This window comes from Gadus chalcogrammus, chromosome 7 (genome assembly GCF_026213295.1).
Source record: "Gadus chalcogrammus isolate NIFS_2021 chromosome 7, NIFS_Gcha_1.0, whole genome shotgun sequence".
Taxonomy (NCBI): domain Eukaryota; kingdom Metazoa; phylum Chordata; class Actinopteri; order Gadiformes; family Gadidae; genus Gadus; species Gadus chalcogrammus.
Window position 1 is genome coordinate 17490068 of NC_079418.1, and position 16821 is coordinate 17506888.

Sequence of the window (16821 nt, forward strand, 5' to 3'; positions counted from 1 at the left end):
AGCCAACATGAGAACATATCATATACCCACACCCACAAGCTTTTGCTCCGTCCTCTCACCAAAATATCCTATGTATTCAGAGGTTTTAATTATACTGGAGTTTAACTTCTTGATCCAATAGTTAAATATTTGAGTGGCTGTTTTGAGATGAGGGGAATGATGAGTGGGTGTGTTTTGGACACGTTTGTTTCCCTGTTCAATAACTAAATAGGCTATCACCCTTTTCGTAGAAAGTCGACAACATGAACTAAACTGTCGCGATACAACTACACATCTTCATGTTATCAAAAGCAAACTATGTACCAGGGTGCAAGTAAACATTGGCTTGAAGAACCAACTCGAGATTAATGATCAATAAATATAACAGATAGTGATAATTGTGATAAACTGTGTGGATAACAAGTCGAAATACATTTGAACAGAAATATGACCAGGCCACACCAATATGCCATCTCACCACCGCCTCGTCCGTTTAAGGTTCATGGGAAACAGTGCAGGGTCGCGCGCTGCCCGAACGGACATGCACGGGCACCTTGGTGTGTTTGGGGGTTTGGGGGGGTGGTGAGCAGAGTGATGGCTCACACCCTGGGGTGAGCGAGTGCGACATGGGGCATGACCTTGGTGCCGGTGGGTAAGTGATCCAAGCTGTTGTGCAGTCATGCGTTTATGTGTGTACATACATTAATCCATGCGGGAGTCATGTTTAACTGTGCATGCATGCAAGTGCTTCTTTGGTTAATGCATGGACCCATTTGAAAGTCGAGTTGCATGTGTATGTGTGTGTGTGTGTGTGTGTGTACCTGCTGTGTGAGTGAGTGATTGAGTGAGTATATTGATGTGCGACTATGTGTGTATCTATTGATATGCGACTGTGTTTGTATGTATGGCTATAAGACTCTTTGTGCATAAGTAATTTGTTTGTGTCCGTCTGGGTATTTGAATGTTCCTGAGTGTTTAGGGGGATCTGTCATAGCTTGTATTTTTATGTTTGCAAATGCATAAATTCATGCATAAATTATGGTAAACTGTGCATAAACAAAGTATGCGTTTTGGACCATGTGTGTGTGTGAGGTAGAAAATAAGTGTGTGTGCATGCAGGGTGCATATGCGTGTGGTTCAGAGTACGTGTGTATGTGTGTCAGACTGCCTGTATGTATGTCGGAGTGTTTGTGTCTGTCTTATAGTGAGTGTGTGCATGTGTGTTTTGTGTTAGAGTGTGGTGTGTCAGAATGCATGTTTGTGGTGTGACAGTGTGCTTGTGTCAGTGTATTTGCTTGTGTGTCAGTGTGTTTGCGTCAGTGTGCGTGCTTTTCAGTGTGCTTGAGTGTGTGTTTTGTGTTAGAGTTTCTGCGAGTGTGTGCGTGTGTGTCAGTTTGCATGCGTGTGTGTCAGAATGCGTGTGTATCAGAGTGTGACTGTGTGTCAGTGTGTGTGCGAATGGCTAGGGAGATCTGCAATAGCCGACAGTAAAATGTACTCATACTCGCTTTAGCATGGAGTAGGACATGCTTGACTGGAACTTAAAGAGACCTGACACTTATACACACTCAGTCACAGTGTTGGTGGGCGTGCATGCGTATGGAAGGCCTCTCAGAGTTTACTCATTGGGATCGAGCTGATATTAAATCTTCAATGCATTGTATATACATTATAATATGTTCATAGGAATGAAATATGTCTCATCTTACGCAGGCTATGAAAGCATGATCTTGTGATGATGCTATTGATGCAATTGCTAATCAAACAACCTATTCAGTCCAATTGGAAAAGCTTCTTAGATTGTCAGCCCCTCCCTGAGCAGGTGGCCAAAGCTAAGGAGCCCTGTTCTAGTATTTGACCCCTCAGAATACGGCTTTAACCCACCTTTCATGCACATCAGACTGAATGCAAGTTTTGGAATGCAGTCGTCTAGTACAGTGAGACCGCCTTGACTTTTTTAAAACATTGGTAAACATTCGGGGGTATTGATCTGATGAGGTAAATTATGAGTCGGCCATAGGTAAAACTGCCGCACCGAGCATCATGAAGAGAAGATGTAGGCCTACAGTTATACACAATACATTCGGAATTTGAACACGGTCAGAGAGCGCGGAGATATGGATCCATACGCTGCTTACTGAGACCTAAAGAGTGTCAAGACCTGGCGATCGCAGTGAAAATAATGGATGGCTGGATTGAACATGGACTAAACACCTGATGGAGACCACGTCTGCATGGTGAAGTGATTTGACCCTCCACACATGCGTATGTGTGTCCTTACACACGCACGCTTTGCTATGTTGTCTATTGGCATAAGTAAGAGTATTTTGACTACAAGCTGTTTTTCAATTAAAGGCACATAAACTCAAATGTGCAGAAACTAGGCCCTAGCATACCAACTTAGGGGAAACTGCCTTATTTGTCAACCTGGACCCTATGCTGCATTTATTTTGGCTGCAACGGCAAATGCAGACAACAATTTTTGAGATTGGTACAGCATTGATCAAGAACGCAACAGCACTAATCTGTGAAAACAGCCTGCAATATAATCATGTTGGGTAATAGCTGCCCGTTAGGGTTAGGGTTAGGTGTGCAGAAGACCCGTAAGTCTTCTAAAAGTGCTTGTTTATGCCACTGACAGGCTCAGATTATATTCAGTAATAAAGTCATTATTAAAAGGATCCCTACAGTGACGTAAACTTGTGTATTCAGCTTTAGCTCGATCCGGTCTGATTCTCGCCCCTGAACCATGTTGTTGCGGGGTATTTCCATGTCATTAGAATTGAACTAGCCTTTACCCGAACGTTTATAAAACACTGAACTACGCTTACTGTAGTCAAACAACAAACTCTCAGACTCTCCTCTCTGCTGCTCTCACTCACGTTCCCACTGTTCTCTTCCTGCAACAACTCCCCCCTGGGGGGACTTCTCATTGAGCGAGACACGATCACAGACAGACAGTGATGAAGCGGAATCGAAAGAAACAAGTTGATTTTCTCTGTAGGGATTCCTTCCATCAATGAGGAAAATCCCGAGGTTTTCCTTTAATGAGGGTACATCGCGATGCATCAGGGACTCCTTAAGATGGTGAGTCAAGACTGTGAGAAGATCAGAGTGTCCCATCACTCTGACTGAGAGGGTTCTGAAGGGACGTCCGCCACAGTTAAATTGGCTTACATTAGTAGACCCATCAGTCATCAGGGACACCAGCTGTCTCTTGGGGTGCACACAGTACCTGTGAACCCGAGACGTAGGTCCAGGTCCTTAAGGCCATCCACAGTTCATAGAGCCGCAGTGGCAGGTGTAACACATGTGTGTGAACATTAGCTTGCCGTTTTGAGGTCTTAATGGGGCCTCGCACTGGATATATTCACAGATAACTTATTATGTCTAATAACTAAATCATTCTAAATCATTGTGTTTCCCAAGAAAATCTGTTCCCCATGCTGCCACCGAGGGCCCACAGCTATTACTGAGTGCATCTTCGCACATAAACGTTTCCGATATTAAACCCAGAACCAGAGCCTGAAATGAACTTCATATTAGATAGCTGCGCATTAGTGGTTTTAGTTATGCCTTAACGCACTGCACTTCTGCAGCAATGTATATTTGGTACTGCTATGTACCCTCTGCATTAACCAAGTACCCATTCACTGAATAACATACATTTTTATCTAAAATATGATTCACTAAACTAAATCAACAATATGAGATCATAATGTTGTATAATTCTAACTATTGTAATCTGAATCTTCATCTGAAATGATCGAACAGTTCAAATATTTGTATGGAAGTTAGCGGAATTGTTGCTCTCACTTGTAGTAGAATGGGAGCAGAGAGAGTGACACTTTAACAGCTGAAGTGCTATGAAAACATCTTAATCAATTGGGATAGTGCATAACTGTTTACCCTCAGAAGTACAGTCTACCCGTAGAAGTGTCCCACCTACTTACTGAATGACAAGGTCAGGTCAGAGGGAACAGTGTCCAGGTGAACAGTGTCAGAGTGAACAGTGTCGGAGTGAACAGTGTCGGATTGAACAGTGTCGGAGTGAACAGTGTCCAGGTGAACAGTGTCAGAGTGAACAGTGTCCAGGTGAACAGTGTCAGAGTGAACAGTGTCCAGGGGAACAGTGTCCAGGTGAACAGTGTCCAGGTGAACAGTGTCCAGGTGAACAGTGTCAGAGTGAACAGTGTCCAGGTGAACAGTGTCCAGGTGAACAGTGTCAGAGTGAACAGTGTCAGAGTGACAGTGTCAGAGTGAACAATGTCCAGGTGAACAGCGTCCAGGTGAACGGCTTGCAGGTGAACAGTGTCCAGGTGAACAGAGTGCAGGTGAACAGAGTGCAGGTGAACAGCGTCCAGATGAACAGCGTCCAGGTGAACAGCGTCCAGGTGAACAGCGTCCAGGTGAACAGCGTCCAGGTGAACAGCGTGCAGGTGAACAGTGTCAGAGTGAATGATAAACACAGAACCCCACTTCCGTTGCACTAGCCTGCCTGGGCACCGTTTGTCTCCTCCCATCAAACGTCTTCTAACAGGACATATGTGCACAATAAACACAGAGGGAAGTCTGGTTTGATGCTATGGCATGTGCGATTGGGGAGGGCAAGAATGTTTTCTGGAGGTTGTGCAGTGGTTTCTGCCGTCACCCAATAAAAGGTTTTGACAGTCAATTCCTTATTATTCCTCTTCAACAACATGTTGAACTAAACACACAGCTGAAACCGATTTGGTTCAAATATAAAATGAGTTGAAACATAATAAAGTATATGTGTCATTGTTGTGGTTATGACATGGATATGACCGGTAGAGCTTTGATGACTTGTCCCATTGTGGTAAGGATATGGGGTCAGGCTACGGGCTAGCTCTCTGGCTAGCTCTCTGGCTAGCTCTCTGGCTAGCTCTCTGGCTAGCTCTCTGGCTAGCTCTCTCCTGCATAACCTGAAGCACCACAACTTATAGCAAAGTATTTCCGGTACAGGTAAGACAGACTAAAATACCCCCGCCCCAAACCGCTCTCCTCTGCTGTCAAATTTCCAGCATCTCTGCGGTGCTGAGTGCCTGGTACTGCCCTCAGCCCCCCATCCCATCCCTCGTTTAGAGCTGCCAGTGCCTGGGGATTAGTCTGTTTGAAGTGGGTGATTAATTCCCACACTTTTGGGAGCAGCGAACTGTGAGGGATGTTTGTGTGTGGACATCAATGTGTGTGTGTGTGTGTGTATATGTGTGTGTGTGACTGTAAATATATGTGTGCACAAGTGTGTGCGTGTCTGCATCGTTCGCACAAATACACAGTGTCCCCATTCTCTTACCTGTGCTTGTTGGTGAAGCATGAGAAAGCTTTTCTCTCAGCCCCTCTCCTTCAACATACCCTTGACTCCATCTTTTGACTCTCTTTACCTCCACTCACCCATTTCCCCACCCTTCCCGTTTATCTTTCACTTTCCCTTCTTTCTTTCACTTGTCTGCTCCCTACTTTACTTTCTTTCTCACTTTGAAGTCACTTCCCGACCCATTACCCCTACATGTCCCCTAGTTCACACACACACACACACACACACACACACACACACACACACACACACACACACACACACACACACACACACACACACACACACACACACACACACACACACACACACACACACACACACACACACACACACACACACAGACGAGCTTAGCACTAACCATTGTCAGGTTGGCACACATGGATTGGAGCCAGAATGTAAATGAAGACCTCTGCTGGAACAATAGAAGTCATTCATTCTCCCCTTTTCCCCCTTCTCCTCCCATATCTGTGCTTGTGTATGTGTGTCCAACGTTGTTTAGCTCAATCTAAACACATGCTAAACAAAAGGATTGAGAAGCTAGTGTTTCATATTGCTTACACACAACACTCTAAGAAGTTCACTTTTAGCACTAGGGAGGATCCCGATGACTAAATTCCCTGACGGTTAAATGGAAATGTTGCAAACAACTACTAAAATATTTTTTATAACGCAGAGAAATCTGTTTTATATTATAATAAGAGTCATTTGACATGCTACATCAACTTTCAGCCCTGGGGAAGATACTTAGAATAGGATTTTTTTTTTAAATAGCAAAATCCTATTTTAAATGAGCCCAGAAAAAGTGAGACTTTCTGCAAAGCCGCCAGACTACTTTAGAAACTTTTGTGAGATTTCCTAAACAGATTAATTAGGGGCAAATCTGCTTGGTAAATTCAAGCCTCTCTCAGTAATTTGTGACTAGTCTCATTGGCGTGATGGTGGTAGCTAACAGTTAGCCCACTCATGATGTCAAGTCATATCTTGTTTTCATAATAGTAATCACTTCTATTCGTTACTTGAAAATTCTTAAGATTGCACATCTTCATTTTCTTGCACTTTAGTGCCTTTTGAATCCGACAATCACAGAGGCCTTTGAACAAGTGCACTACCTCAAGAAGAATATTGTTTCCATTGATGAAAAGAATATGTAATTATAACGTTTACTGCAGTCATTCTGCTGCAGACCCTCGTAAACATGTTATTGACTTTTTATATTTATCTTTAAATAAATCTATAATAAAAAAATAATGTTAAGCCCTGTTGGGCCCAATGTGTCAATTTGTCACTGTTGAATCAAAATTACATAAATTGCAAACGTGAAATGATAATTATTGAAGCAACCGGCTTGAACTAAATCTTAAAATTGATTGAGAAGTGCAAGTAATCTTTGATCTGTACTTAAGTAATGGGGCATTTAGTGGACCAATGTACTTCTTGAAATGAGTGTTTCTTGAGATTGTTTTTTGGTCTTGGGTGTGCCATGAGTTGTGATTTGAACATATTGGTAAATGCTTCAGCTGTATTGGTCCCTGGATTCTTTCAGTCAGTTGTTTGGTGTTAATGGAGGAAAGGTTTACACTTCATGCTGTTACGTTTGCCTAAAGCAGGCATATTTTTTCCACTCCCATGTTGACAAGAGTATTAAAAACGTGTGATCTATTTGCGATTAACTGGACAATCATGTGATCGCTAATATATATTTGGATACTTTCTTGACAGAATGTGTTGGTGTGTGTGGTCACAAACCTCTGTGATATGTTGGTGTGTATGGTCACATCCTTCTGTGATATGTTGGTGTGTGTGGTCACATCCTTCCGTGGTATGTTGGTGTGTGTGTGGTCACATCCTTCTGTGATATGTTGGTGTGTGTGGTCACATCCTTCTGTGTTATGTTTATGTGTGTGGTCACATCCTTCTGTGATATGTTGGTGTGTGTATGTGTGGTCACATCCTTTTGTGATATGTTGATGTGTGTGGTCACATCCTTCTGTGATATGTTGGTGTGTGTGTGGTCACATCCTTCTGTGATATGTTGATGTGTGTGGTCACATCCTTCTGTGATATGTTGGTGTGTGTGTGGTCACATCCTTCTGTGATATGTTGGTTCATGTGGTTACATCCTTCTGTGATATGTTGGTTTGTTTGGTCGGATCCCTCTGTGATCTGTTTTTGTGTCTGGACACATTCCTCTGATATGTTGGTTTGTGTGGTCACTGGTCACATCCCTCTGTGATCTGGTGTGTGTGGTCACAATTGATCTGTTGGTGTGTGTGGACACATCCCTCTGATATGTCGGTCTTTGGATACATGTGATCTGTTGGTGTGTGTGTGAACACATGTGATCTGTTGGTGTGTGTGTGTGGAAACATGTGATATGTTGGTGTGTGTGGATACATGTGATCTGTTGGTGTGTGTTGACAAATGTGATCTGTTGGCCTGTGTGTGTGTGTATGGACACATGTGATGTGTTGGTGTGTGTGGACACATGTGATATGTTGGTGTGTGTGTGTGTGTGTGTGTGTGTGTGTGTGTGTGAACACATGTGATCTGTTGGTGTGTGTGTGGACATGTGATCTGTTGGTGGGATTTCCAATGGTTGATCCTGTTGTCCATTACTTTAAGTATTGTGTGAAGTACCTGATAAAAGTGGATTTGAACTACAGAATACACTTCTTTAGATGAATGATGGATACAATGTCATCTACAAGGGAAAGAGGGATAAGGAGGAGGACAGAATACGATGGGGATTCAGAGAGAAAAAGAGAGAAAGGGACAAGAAAAGATGGTAAGGGGGGTTGAAAGAGAAATGTATACGATTTGAAAAATGTGACTGGTCATTAAAGCGGACAGCCTCATTCCTCACACTCAGCATGCATGTACACACACACACACACACACACACACACACACACACACACACACACACACACACACACACACACACACACACACACACACACACACACACACACACACACACACACACACACACACACACCCTAATCCAACTCCTGTGAGAGTGTGAATAGATATGGCTGTTTAGTCCCTGCTTCAGCGCCCACTACCTGATAGCAGCAAACTGCCGAGTCAGAGGCTGTGTGTGTGTGTGTGTCCGCCTGAGTGTGTACGCCTGAGTGTGTGTGTATGTGCCTGAGTGTGTGTGTACGTGTGCGCCTGAGGGTTTGTGCCTGAGTGTGTGTGTGTGTGTGCCTATGTGTGTGTGTGCCTGTGTGTGTGCCTGTGTGTGTGCCTGTGTGTGTGTGTGTGTGTGTGTGTGTGTGTGTGTGTGTGTGTGTGTGGGTAGGTACACTAGGCTGTGAAGATTCAGCTTCAGAAGTGATGAACACGGCAAATTGAACACCAGCTGGGGATGGCACACACACACAGACGCCCACACTCAGTCGCACCAACCTGCCTGCTCCGTTATATATACACATCCGTAGCTAAACAAAAGGCTAAGCAATTAACTTTATGGAATTAGCCCTGCAAAATTACCTGCAAAAGATAAACAAGTGTGGCCGACTTACAAATGGGCTCACAAACGATTGTTTGCTAGATACATTTGCAAACGATTGTTTGCAAATTTGTCTTCAGCCCGCTTGCGTACATGCAACCACACAACAAGGTAACCATACATAACAAGGTAACACATCCAGCCATGCACACAGCCTCTCCTGGCCTACCTCCGGCCACCTCGTCCTCCAGCAGCTGGATGTGCAGGTGCAGGATCTTCTCCTGCAGGTCACACAGGCTGTGCTTCATCTTCTCCCGCCGGCTCACCATGTAGCACAGGTTCCTCACCTGAACGGGCCCGGCAGGGAGAAACACACACTGGGTCAGCATGAACACTTACGCTCGGACCCACACACGCAGGTGGGGGGGGGGGGGGGGATCTAGAAGCCCCGTATTAACCCGTGCTTCGGCTCAGATTAAGCTCTTCATCACCGTCTGGAAGAGCCCCCCCTTGACCTGCCTTAGGTGACTAAGCCCCAAACCCTTCTTCTGCCACCCAGGAGCAACCAAACAGCTGCAGAGCGAGAACACCTCTGAGAGAAGTATTAGGATTTGATGAGGATAAATATTCATCTTAAAATACATTTATTTTTGAATTACAAAAGTGTTGTTAGATATCTTCAACCCCGGACAGGAACTATTCATTATATCGAACAAAAACTTTTTAGCATGCACTGAGAAGTAAGGACACACCTTTAATATATATCAAAATCTCTGAAGTTGAAGCCAAGTTGCGCATAATCACATGTTTTGATGTCCGTCTCCGTCATTTGAATTGCTATGATAATGACTATTCATAAGAACTATTCATTAGTGCATTTGTTCAGAAGAGTGATGATGGGCCACAGCATTGGCGGCAGTGGCTGGAGAGATGGAAAGGGTTCAGTCTTGTTCAATGCCCCCCGGGACCTTGATAATGGTGTATCGAGGTCTGGATAATTATATTCTTAAATTTTTTTAACCAGTATTGAGCCCTGCAGACATACAGATGGGCAATTGCGGCGCAAACAGCGATGATGGGAAGCATGAGAGACGAAGCAGAAGGTGGAAAGACCACAGAAATACAGACTCAGATAGACACAAGGGGACAACAGTGGGAAAAATAGAAAGGATAAGACATTAATAATAACCTAGAGGACGTACCCCATTCCAGGGTGTTGTGCACACATGTGCACAACACATGTGCACAACACATGTGCACGCCCGCCCACATACACCTTCCTTTTAAGAGGATCAATAAAAATTGAATCCTACACTGTACTTTAATAGTGATGAACACAAGCAGACATCATAAACCCAGTCCTGCCCCTCCTATTAAAAGTGTGTGTAAATATGGCTTTTATGTTGAAACAGGATGAGCAGCAAGAACACACAGAGTTGTGCTGCATAAATCAATAGTTAAAAAGCACATAATACTGCACACACAATGATTTAAAAATCGGTGAAATAGTAAATAGAACAAGTAGCAATGTAATAGTTTATTTATTGAGCAGTGTTTGAAAAAAAGTGCATGGGGGAAAGAATGTGCAGGAAAATGCTCAATAAACGATACGCTTACATTGCTACTTTTCTAGTACAATTAATTTCTTAGAGAAAAATGCATTAAATAAAATGTGGATGAGGAGACATTGTGCATTTCTGTGATTATTAATGTGTTTATCCTATGGGCTTGCTACCTATCTGGTGGCAGGTAGACTTTGCTCCTGTAACAAGTCAAATTTTTTCTACCTCATCTTAAAGAGACACAGGTTTACCAACCCCACTGGAACAGTGTGATAAATCTTTGAGTTTGTGTCATTTGTTTTGTGCCGGAAGTCCATTGTGTTTAAGCAGTTTATTTTCAACACACACACACACACACACACACACACACACACACACACACACACACACACACACACACACACACACACACACACACACACACACACACACACACACACACACACACACACACACACACACGGATCAGCCAGTTTTCTTTAACCCTCTAGAATCCATCTAGAATCTGGCCCTCAGAATGTTATTTTATCATCATCTACAGATAGTTCTATTTAAAATCATCTTAATCTATGAACAGTGACTAACGCTATTCATAGATTGATTCAAATCATATTACAAATCACACTCCTCCCCTTAATAGTCTTCATCATTTCCACTGTTACTGAGCCATTTACTCATCCATCCATCAGTAATTGCTCTTATAATCAAACCATCCATCCAGCCATCAACGCATATTGAAACATGCTGCTGACATATGGTCAATAAATAGTCAGTTAGTTAGTACATATCCATCGATTGATTTATATTGTCCCTTATTCAGTCAATGACATCAATTGCTTTTTTTTGCAAAAGATCATTGCATCCATTGACCCATACATCTAAATGGCTTCATGAGGTTTTGTCTATTCACGGATAAACCCAGACACACTCACACAGACACCAGCAGACACACAGAGACACAACTCTTGTGCCAGACACCTGTGCTAATTAGTTGTTGATGACAGCAGATGCTCCTCTGACCGCTCAAGGCGTGCGTGAGTGTGTCACCGCTGAGAAAAGCCTTCTGTGCAGATCTCTTCATCTTTTAAAATCGTTATCCAGTCAATTTTGGATAGAAAAACTTTGGTCGCCGCCATTTTGTTAGCTTATTCTGTGGGCTGTGGCGCTCCTCGCTACGTCATGGACTGAACCTCCCTCACCAGAGCTGATTGGTCCTAACCCTTTGACACTTTTGGAAAGGCTTTCAACGGGTCGAAGCCAGGCTGACCTACAGATAGAAACACAACGGGAACTCGAAACATCAAGAAGGTCTCCCCAGGCTGGATCTTTTTTCTAACCCTAACAAAATGATCAAGATCATAGAAGACCCACACGGTTAAAGAAACCAAAACTGATTTTTGCTTGAGGTTCCTCCTCCATAACGTGCACATCTGTTAGAATACCAAATGCAAGAGTATCAACAAAGGGACTTTAGGTGAAGGGAGATCTTTAGGTACCTTTTACCAGTGACTGTATCGTGACTTTGCCTGAAACAAATGACTTGGTGAAAGATCAGGTGGTTAAAGATGTTTCATAATTAACTGAATATATTACTATGGGGACTTTGTGATAATACCATAGTCTAGTCTGCAAGGAAAAAACAACAGACCAGACCTGGGCCATGATCAGACATCTAATTAAGACCACAGTACAGCAGTACTGCACTGAATGAAAGCAATAAGCTGGGCTTTATGGTTAAATCAGGAGGCTTTCCAGGCTAAGAGATGAAGAGTGCATACATGGCTCAGACAATAACAAAGAGCTCCAGCGAGAAAAGACATCCAAAATGTAGACCTAGACAGGCTTGTGATTCATAAAGCATTGAATATAAAACATAGACCTACAAACTTTTGGCTACTAGATGAGACATTTCTTTGGAATAACTAAGCTATGGAGACTGACCGATAAACTGTACACTGGTATGTAGACATAAAGATCTAACGCAGACAATAAAACAAACAAACAGAAAACGGATCAGAAAGGACAAAGACGATGGATAACATGGGGATGAGACAGAGACAAAAGGGGGGAGGGCAGGGAGTGACGAAGGGAGGTTGGCCATAAAAAGAACAAAACGGGGGATAAAAAAATAAGAGAAATTTGCCTGAGGGAGCAGGGAGAGATGCCATGGCTGTCAACTGACAACATCAGCCTGCCAAAGGAGCCCTGCCCAGCCAATCAAAAGAAGCACAGGGGACAACCAGGAAGAGAAAGGGGGAAGGAGACATGGGAGATAAAAGGAGAGAGAGAGGGTGTTGAGGGGGGGTTGAAAGTGGGTCAGACAGACATGCAGGCAGACGGTGGTCTGTGTCTCCAGCAGCTGGAAACGCTGGAGTTAAGCTTCCAGGTCCCCAACTGGGAATCACATCCACCAGCACACACACACACACACACACACACACACACACACACACACACACACACAAACCAAACACACACACTCTCTCACATCCACACGCTCTCACACACACACACGGCAATTCAAATGTGCACACACACCATGGTAGTCATCACATAGTATACTGTAAAAAGCACAAAGTGGTTCAACTCAGCCAACCCCCCACCCCCCCCCCCCCCGCACTTTATGATTTATTAGTTTGTATATTTGTGTGCCACTGACATCCCCAGCACCCGCTAGGATACCATGGCAACATTACTATCCAATCAGAGCTCCCACATTAGGGCTTTGGGCTGATGTGGTTGGTTGTGTTGTGTGTGTGTGGGGGGGGGTTTGTGTGGAAGACAGAACCTAAGAGAGAAAGAGGAAAATAGAGATAAAGAGAGACTAATTTAAGAGCCAAAAAAAAAAAGGGACATGGACACACATGGACACACACACACAATTTAATTAAAATAAGAGGCAGTATGTATACCGTGCAAGATAGCAAATATTTTAAGATCAAATCCAGGTTATCAAAATCCTATTACTCCTAAGCCCCCTGGCCTGCTACGGCCTCAGGTTTTATTGGACAAAGTGTTTCATGTCAGCAAACACAACAGGACTCTGGGAAAGGGATTAAATTGTCTGCGCCTCTGCTATTGACAGTGTGTTAACCACGGTGCGGTGAATAGAGCCAGGCCTGCATGCAGCACCCATGTCTCCTGGCATGCTTCACAACATACACACACATCTGAGCTGTGGGTGAATGATGTGCTCATTAGATTCACACTGCTTATCCAGCAACATGGCTGCCTTCATATTTAATAAGCAACTCTTTCTTCATGAAGGCACTCCTCTTCACATCCCAGTTAGCTGCCCAGTAGAACAATATTGTTCTAGTGGTAAACATTGGCAACAGCCCAGAAGAGCCCCAGTGCTCTGAAGACGTCCACTGGGCACTGCTTGCAGCACCATAAAAGATGATGCAGTGATGTGATTCTAGCTGTTCACAACCACAAAATAGCTTCAAAAAGCCTGACCAACTCTGCATTGCCCGCTTTACCTTACCTTTCCTGTGTGTGGGGGTTTGAGTTTGTTTTAAAGCCGTTGTCTTTGCAATGTGGGAGTGTAGGCTTAATTTGTACTTACAACTCCTTATTGAAGGTCAACGCTGGATATATATACTGCATTTACTCCATCGTTAGTCGCGATTAATCACCCATTTTTTTATCTGTTCAAAATGCACCGTAGGACAGTTTTTAATACTCTCATCAACAAGGGAGTGGATAAAATAATAATAATAATAATTGATCTGTTTTTTATAGCGCTTTTCTAAGTACTCAAAGACGCTTAAATAGGCTAGCTTTCTGCAAATGTATTTTATTGGAAGTGCCACAAGTAACACAATGTACAGTAGTATGTCCAACCTTCTTTCCAACATTGACAGAAAACAACAGACAAAAAACCAATCCAGGGAACCACACAAGTTACGCATGTACCAACATGCTCAAATCACATCTCAGGGTAATTAAAACGATGATTAGAAAGACATTTGGTGATTTAAAATCCAGCTGCTTCCCACATCCTGATTTTATTTCCAAAAAAAGCTCACAAATGTCAGTGTACAGCTCAAGCCCATGCAACTGTTAGTCAAAGGTTGCATTCACTCTTCATTCAATATTTTGGAGGATTGATTTAAGGAGTTTGGCCAATACGGAAACAAGTGGATCAATGCATCTTTGGGACGAATCAATTGAGCCAAAACGACAATTAAACTATTAAACAACATAAAGAACCAAGTAGGGAAGGAAGCATGTACAGCTTCAAGTCTCCCCTCACGCAGCCTCAAAACTAAAACCCACAGACGAGGTGATTGAAGCCCGCTCTCAAGAGAGATGCATGCTGGTTAATCCTATAACCCAGTTTAATGAAACAGGCTGTATGTTAATGGTTCAGTGTAGCCTACCTCTATTGATTTAAAGAGGAATTACCTTAAATGCAGGACGGGCATTAATTGCCTCAGTGACTGAACTTAATGACGGCGCGTCTCGTCCACAAGTCTTCCTGTGCACAATAGTTTGAGACACATGATTGGCTCCTGTAATTGCTAGTTGCCATCCAACAAAAAGTTGCTGCTCCTTCACGCCCTCATGGAGAATGAATGTATATACATGTACATATACAGTCACAAAAACACACACACACACACACACACACACACACGCACGCATGTCTTCATATAATCGTCCCTGTGACTCTTAAAGGTGATAATGTAGCTTAGTGGCTATGATTGCAGTTCAGTAGATGTTTTACAGATGACTTCCCTCAGTGTCTGGTCTGGCTTTGGTCTGCTTTGGAGAGCTCTTACCATTAAATATTAAGGCCCCGGTCAACCCAGGGCCTCATAACGCTGCTGCCATTACTTATTGAAAAGCCATATCACTGGGCAACCCAGTAACTGTTGGTCTGGTGTGTGTGTGTGTGTGTGTGTGTGTGTGTGTGTGTGTGTGTGTGTGTGTGTGTGTGTGTGTGTGTGTGTGTGTGTGTGTGTGTGTGTGTGTGTGTGTGTGTGTGTGTGTGTGTGTGTGTGTGTGTGTGTGTGTTCTCTCCGTGTGTGTGTTTGTGTGTTCGTTCTCTGTGTGTGTGCGTGTGTGTTCGTTCTGTGTGTGTGTGCTCGTTCTGTGTGTGTGTGTGTGTGTGCGCATGTGTGTGTGTGCATGTGTGTGTGTGCGCATGTGTGTGTGTGCGCATGTGTGTGTGTGTGTGTGTGTGTGTGTGTGTGTGCAACTACCGTGCTGGCAGGTGGTAGACAATTGTATGAAAATATATACAAGTCGACACAGATGGGGCAAAAGCCCCCCTCCGTCCCCACCCACTGCATACAGTAGTAGAGTGATGTGGATCATCTTACTGTCAGGTACAGTTAAGATGGAAGGAGAGATACACACTCAGAGCTGCCTTTTATTTTAACATCAAACCTTCTAGCATGCTTAAAAGTGACATTGAGATTGATCAACTATCGTTCTTTATACAAGAGACCTCATGCACTTCTTAATGCCTGCTGTATGTGATCTACACACATGAAGGTCAAAGTATAATTATATAATACCAAGCCAACATGTGAGGGTTCATACATACACATAAGCAATGTGTTTGGATGTGAATAGGTGTGCACAAGTGTGTGTTGGCTATGCAGAGGTCCAGCAGTGCCATCATTGGCACTATGGTAACTATAATGTAACGGCTTAATATAAGTTTAAGATGTATCAGCAAATATATTATTTATTTACTAACACATTAACATACTGGCCCAAGTCACTGCATTGGCCAAGAGGGTGAAACCGTGCACGCACACAGTTACACACACACATACACACAGTGTCAGGACTTGCATTGCCTCCACAAAATTATACGGCCGTAGAAGCTATAAATATTTATGTGGCTCCTGCCTCATATTTATTTCATCTCACAGAGCCTGTATCAGAGAGACAGCGGGGTAGTAGGGATACTCACGTGTGCGCACACACACACACACACACACACACACACACACACACACACACACACACACACACACACACACACACACACACACACACACACACACACACACACACACACACACACACACACACACACAGGGAGGAGAAGAAGAGAGTAAGGAAGAGCAAGAGCGAGATAGAGAAGGAGGGAGAGACACAGATACACAGAGAGAGAGTGAGGGAAGTTGGTGGGGCACAGTGACTGGCGACAGGTGGAGAGAAGTCAAAAAGTAGTGAGAGTGGCTGGACGCTGGTGTGAGGCAAGAGGGGGAGACAAAGAAGCAGAACGGGTGGATGAGTAAGAGAACACAATGGAGCCAACCATTGTGAACTGTTGAGGAATGAAGTTTAAGACTGGGGGAACCAATACGAACGGGGACAGAAGGAAGACCTCGGGGGCGCCCGAGGTCTGGACCGTAAAAAGAAAATACACCAAAACAATATTGCTTTTGGAAATATCCTATCTTTCAGGAAAGTGTTAGAGCTACTGTGAATAAGAAAACTATAAACTGGATGTGGGCCTTCCC

General features: G+C 43.6%; 1 protein-coding gene across 1 annotated transcript in view; it reads right to left on the minus strand.

Annotated features, from left to right (window-relative positions):
• jade2 (jade family PHD finger 2) overlaps window positions 1-16821 on the minus strand; it is a 120622-nt gene that overhangs the window by 16812 nt on the left and 86989 nt on the right. Inside the window, exon 11 of the mRNA XM_056594812.1 lies at window positions 9001-9118. Coding sequence (XP_056450787.1) covers window positions 9001-9118 — 118 coding nt within the window. The remainder of the gene's footprint in view (window positions 1-9000; window positions 9119-16821) is intronic.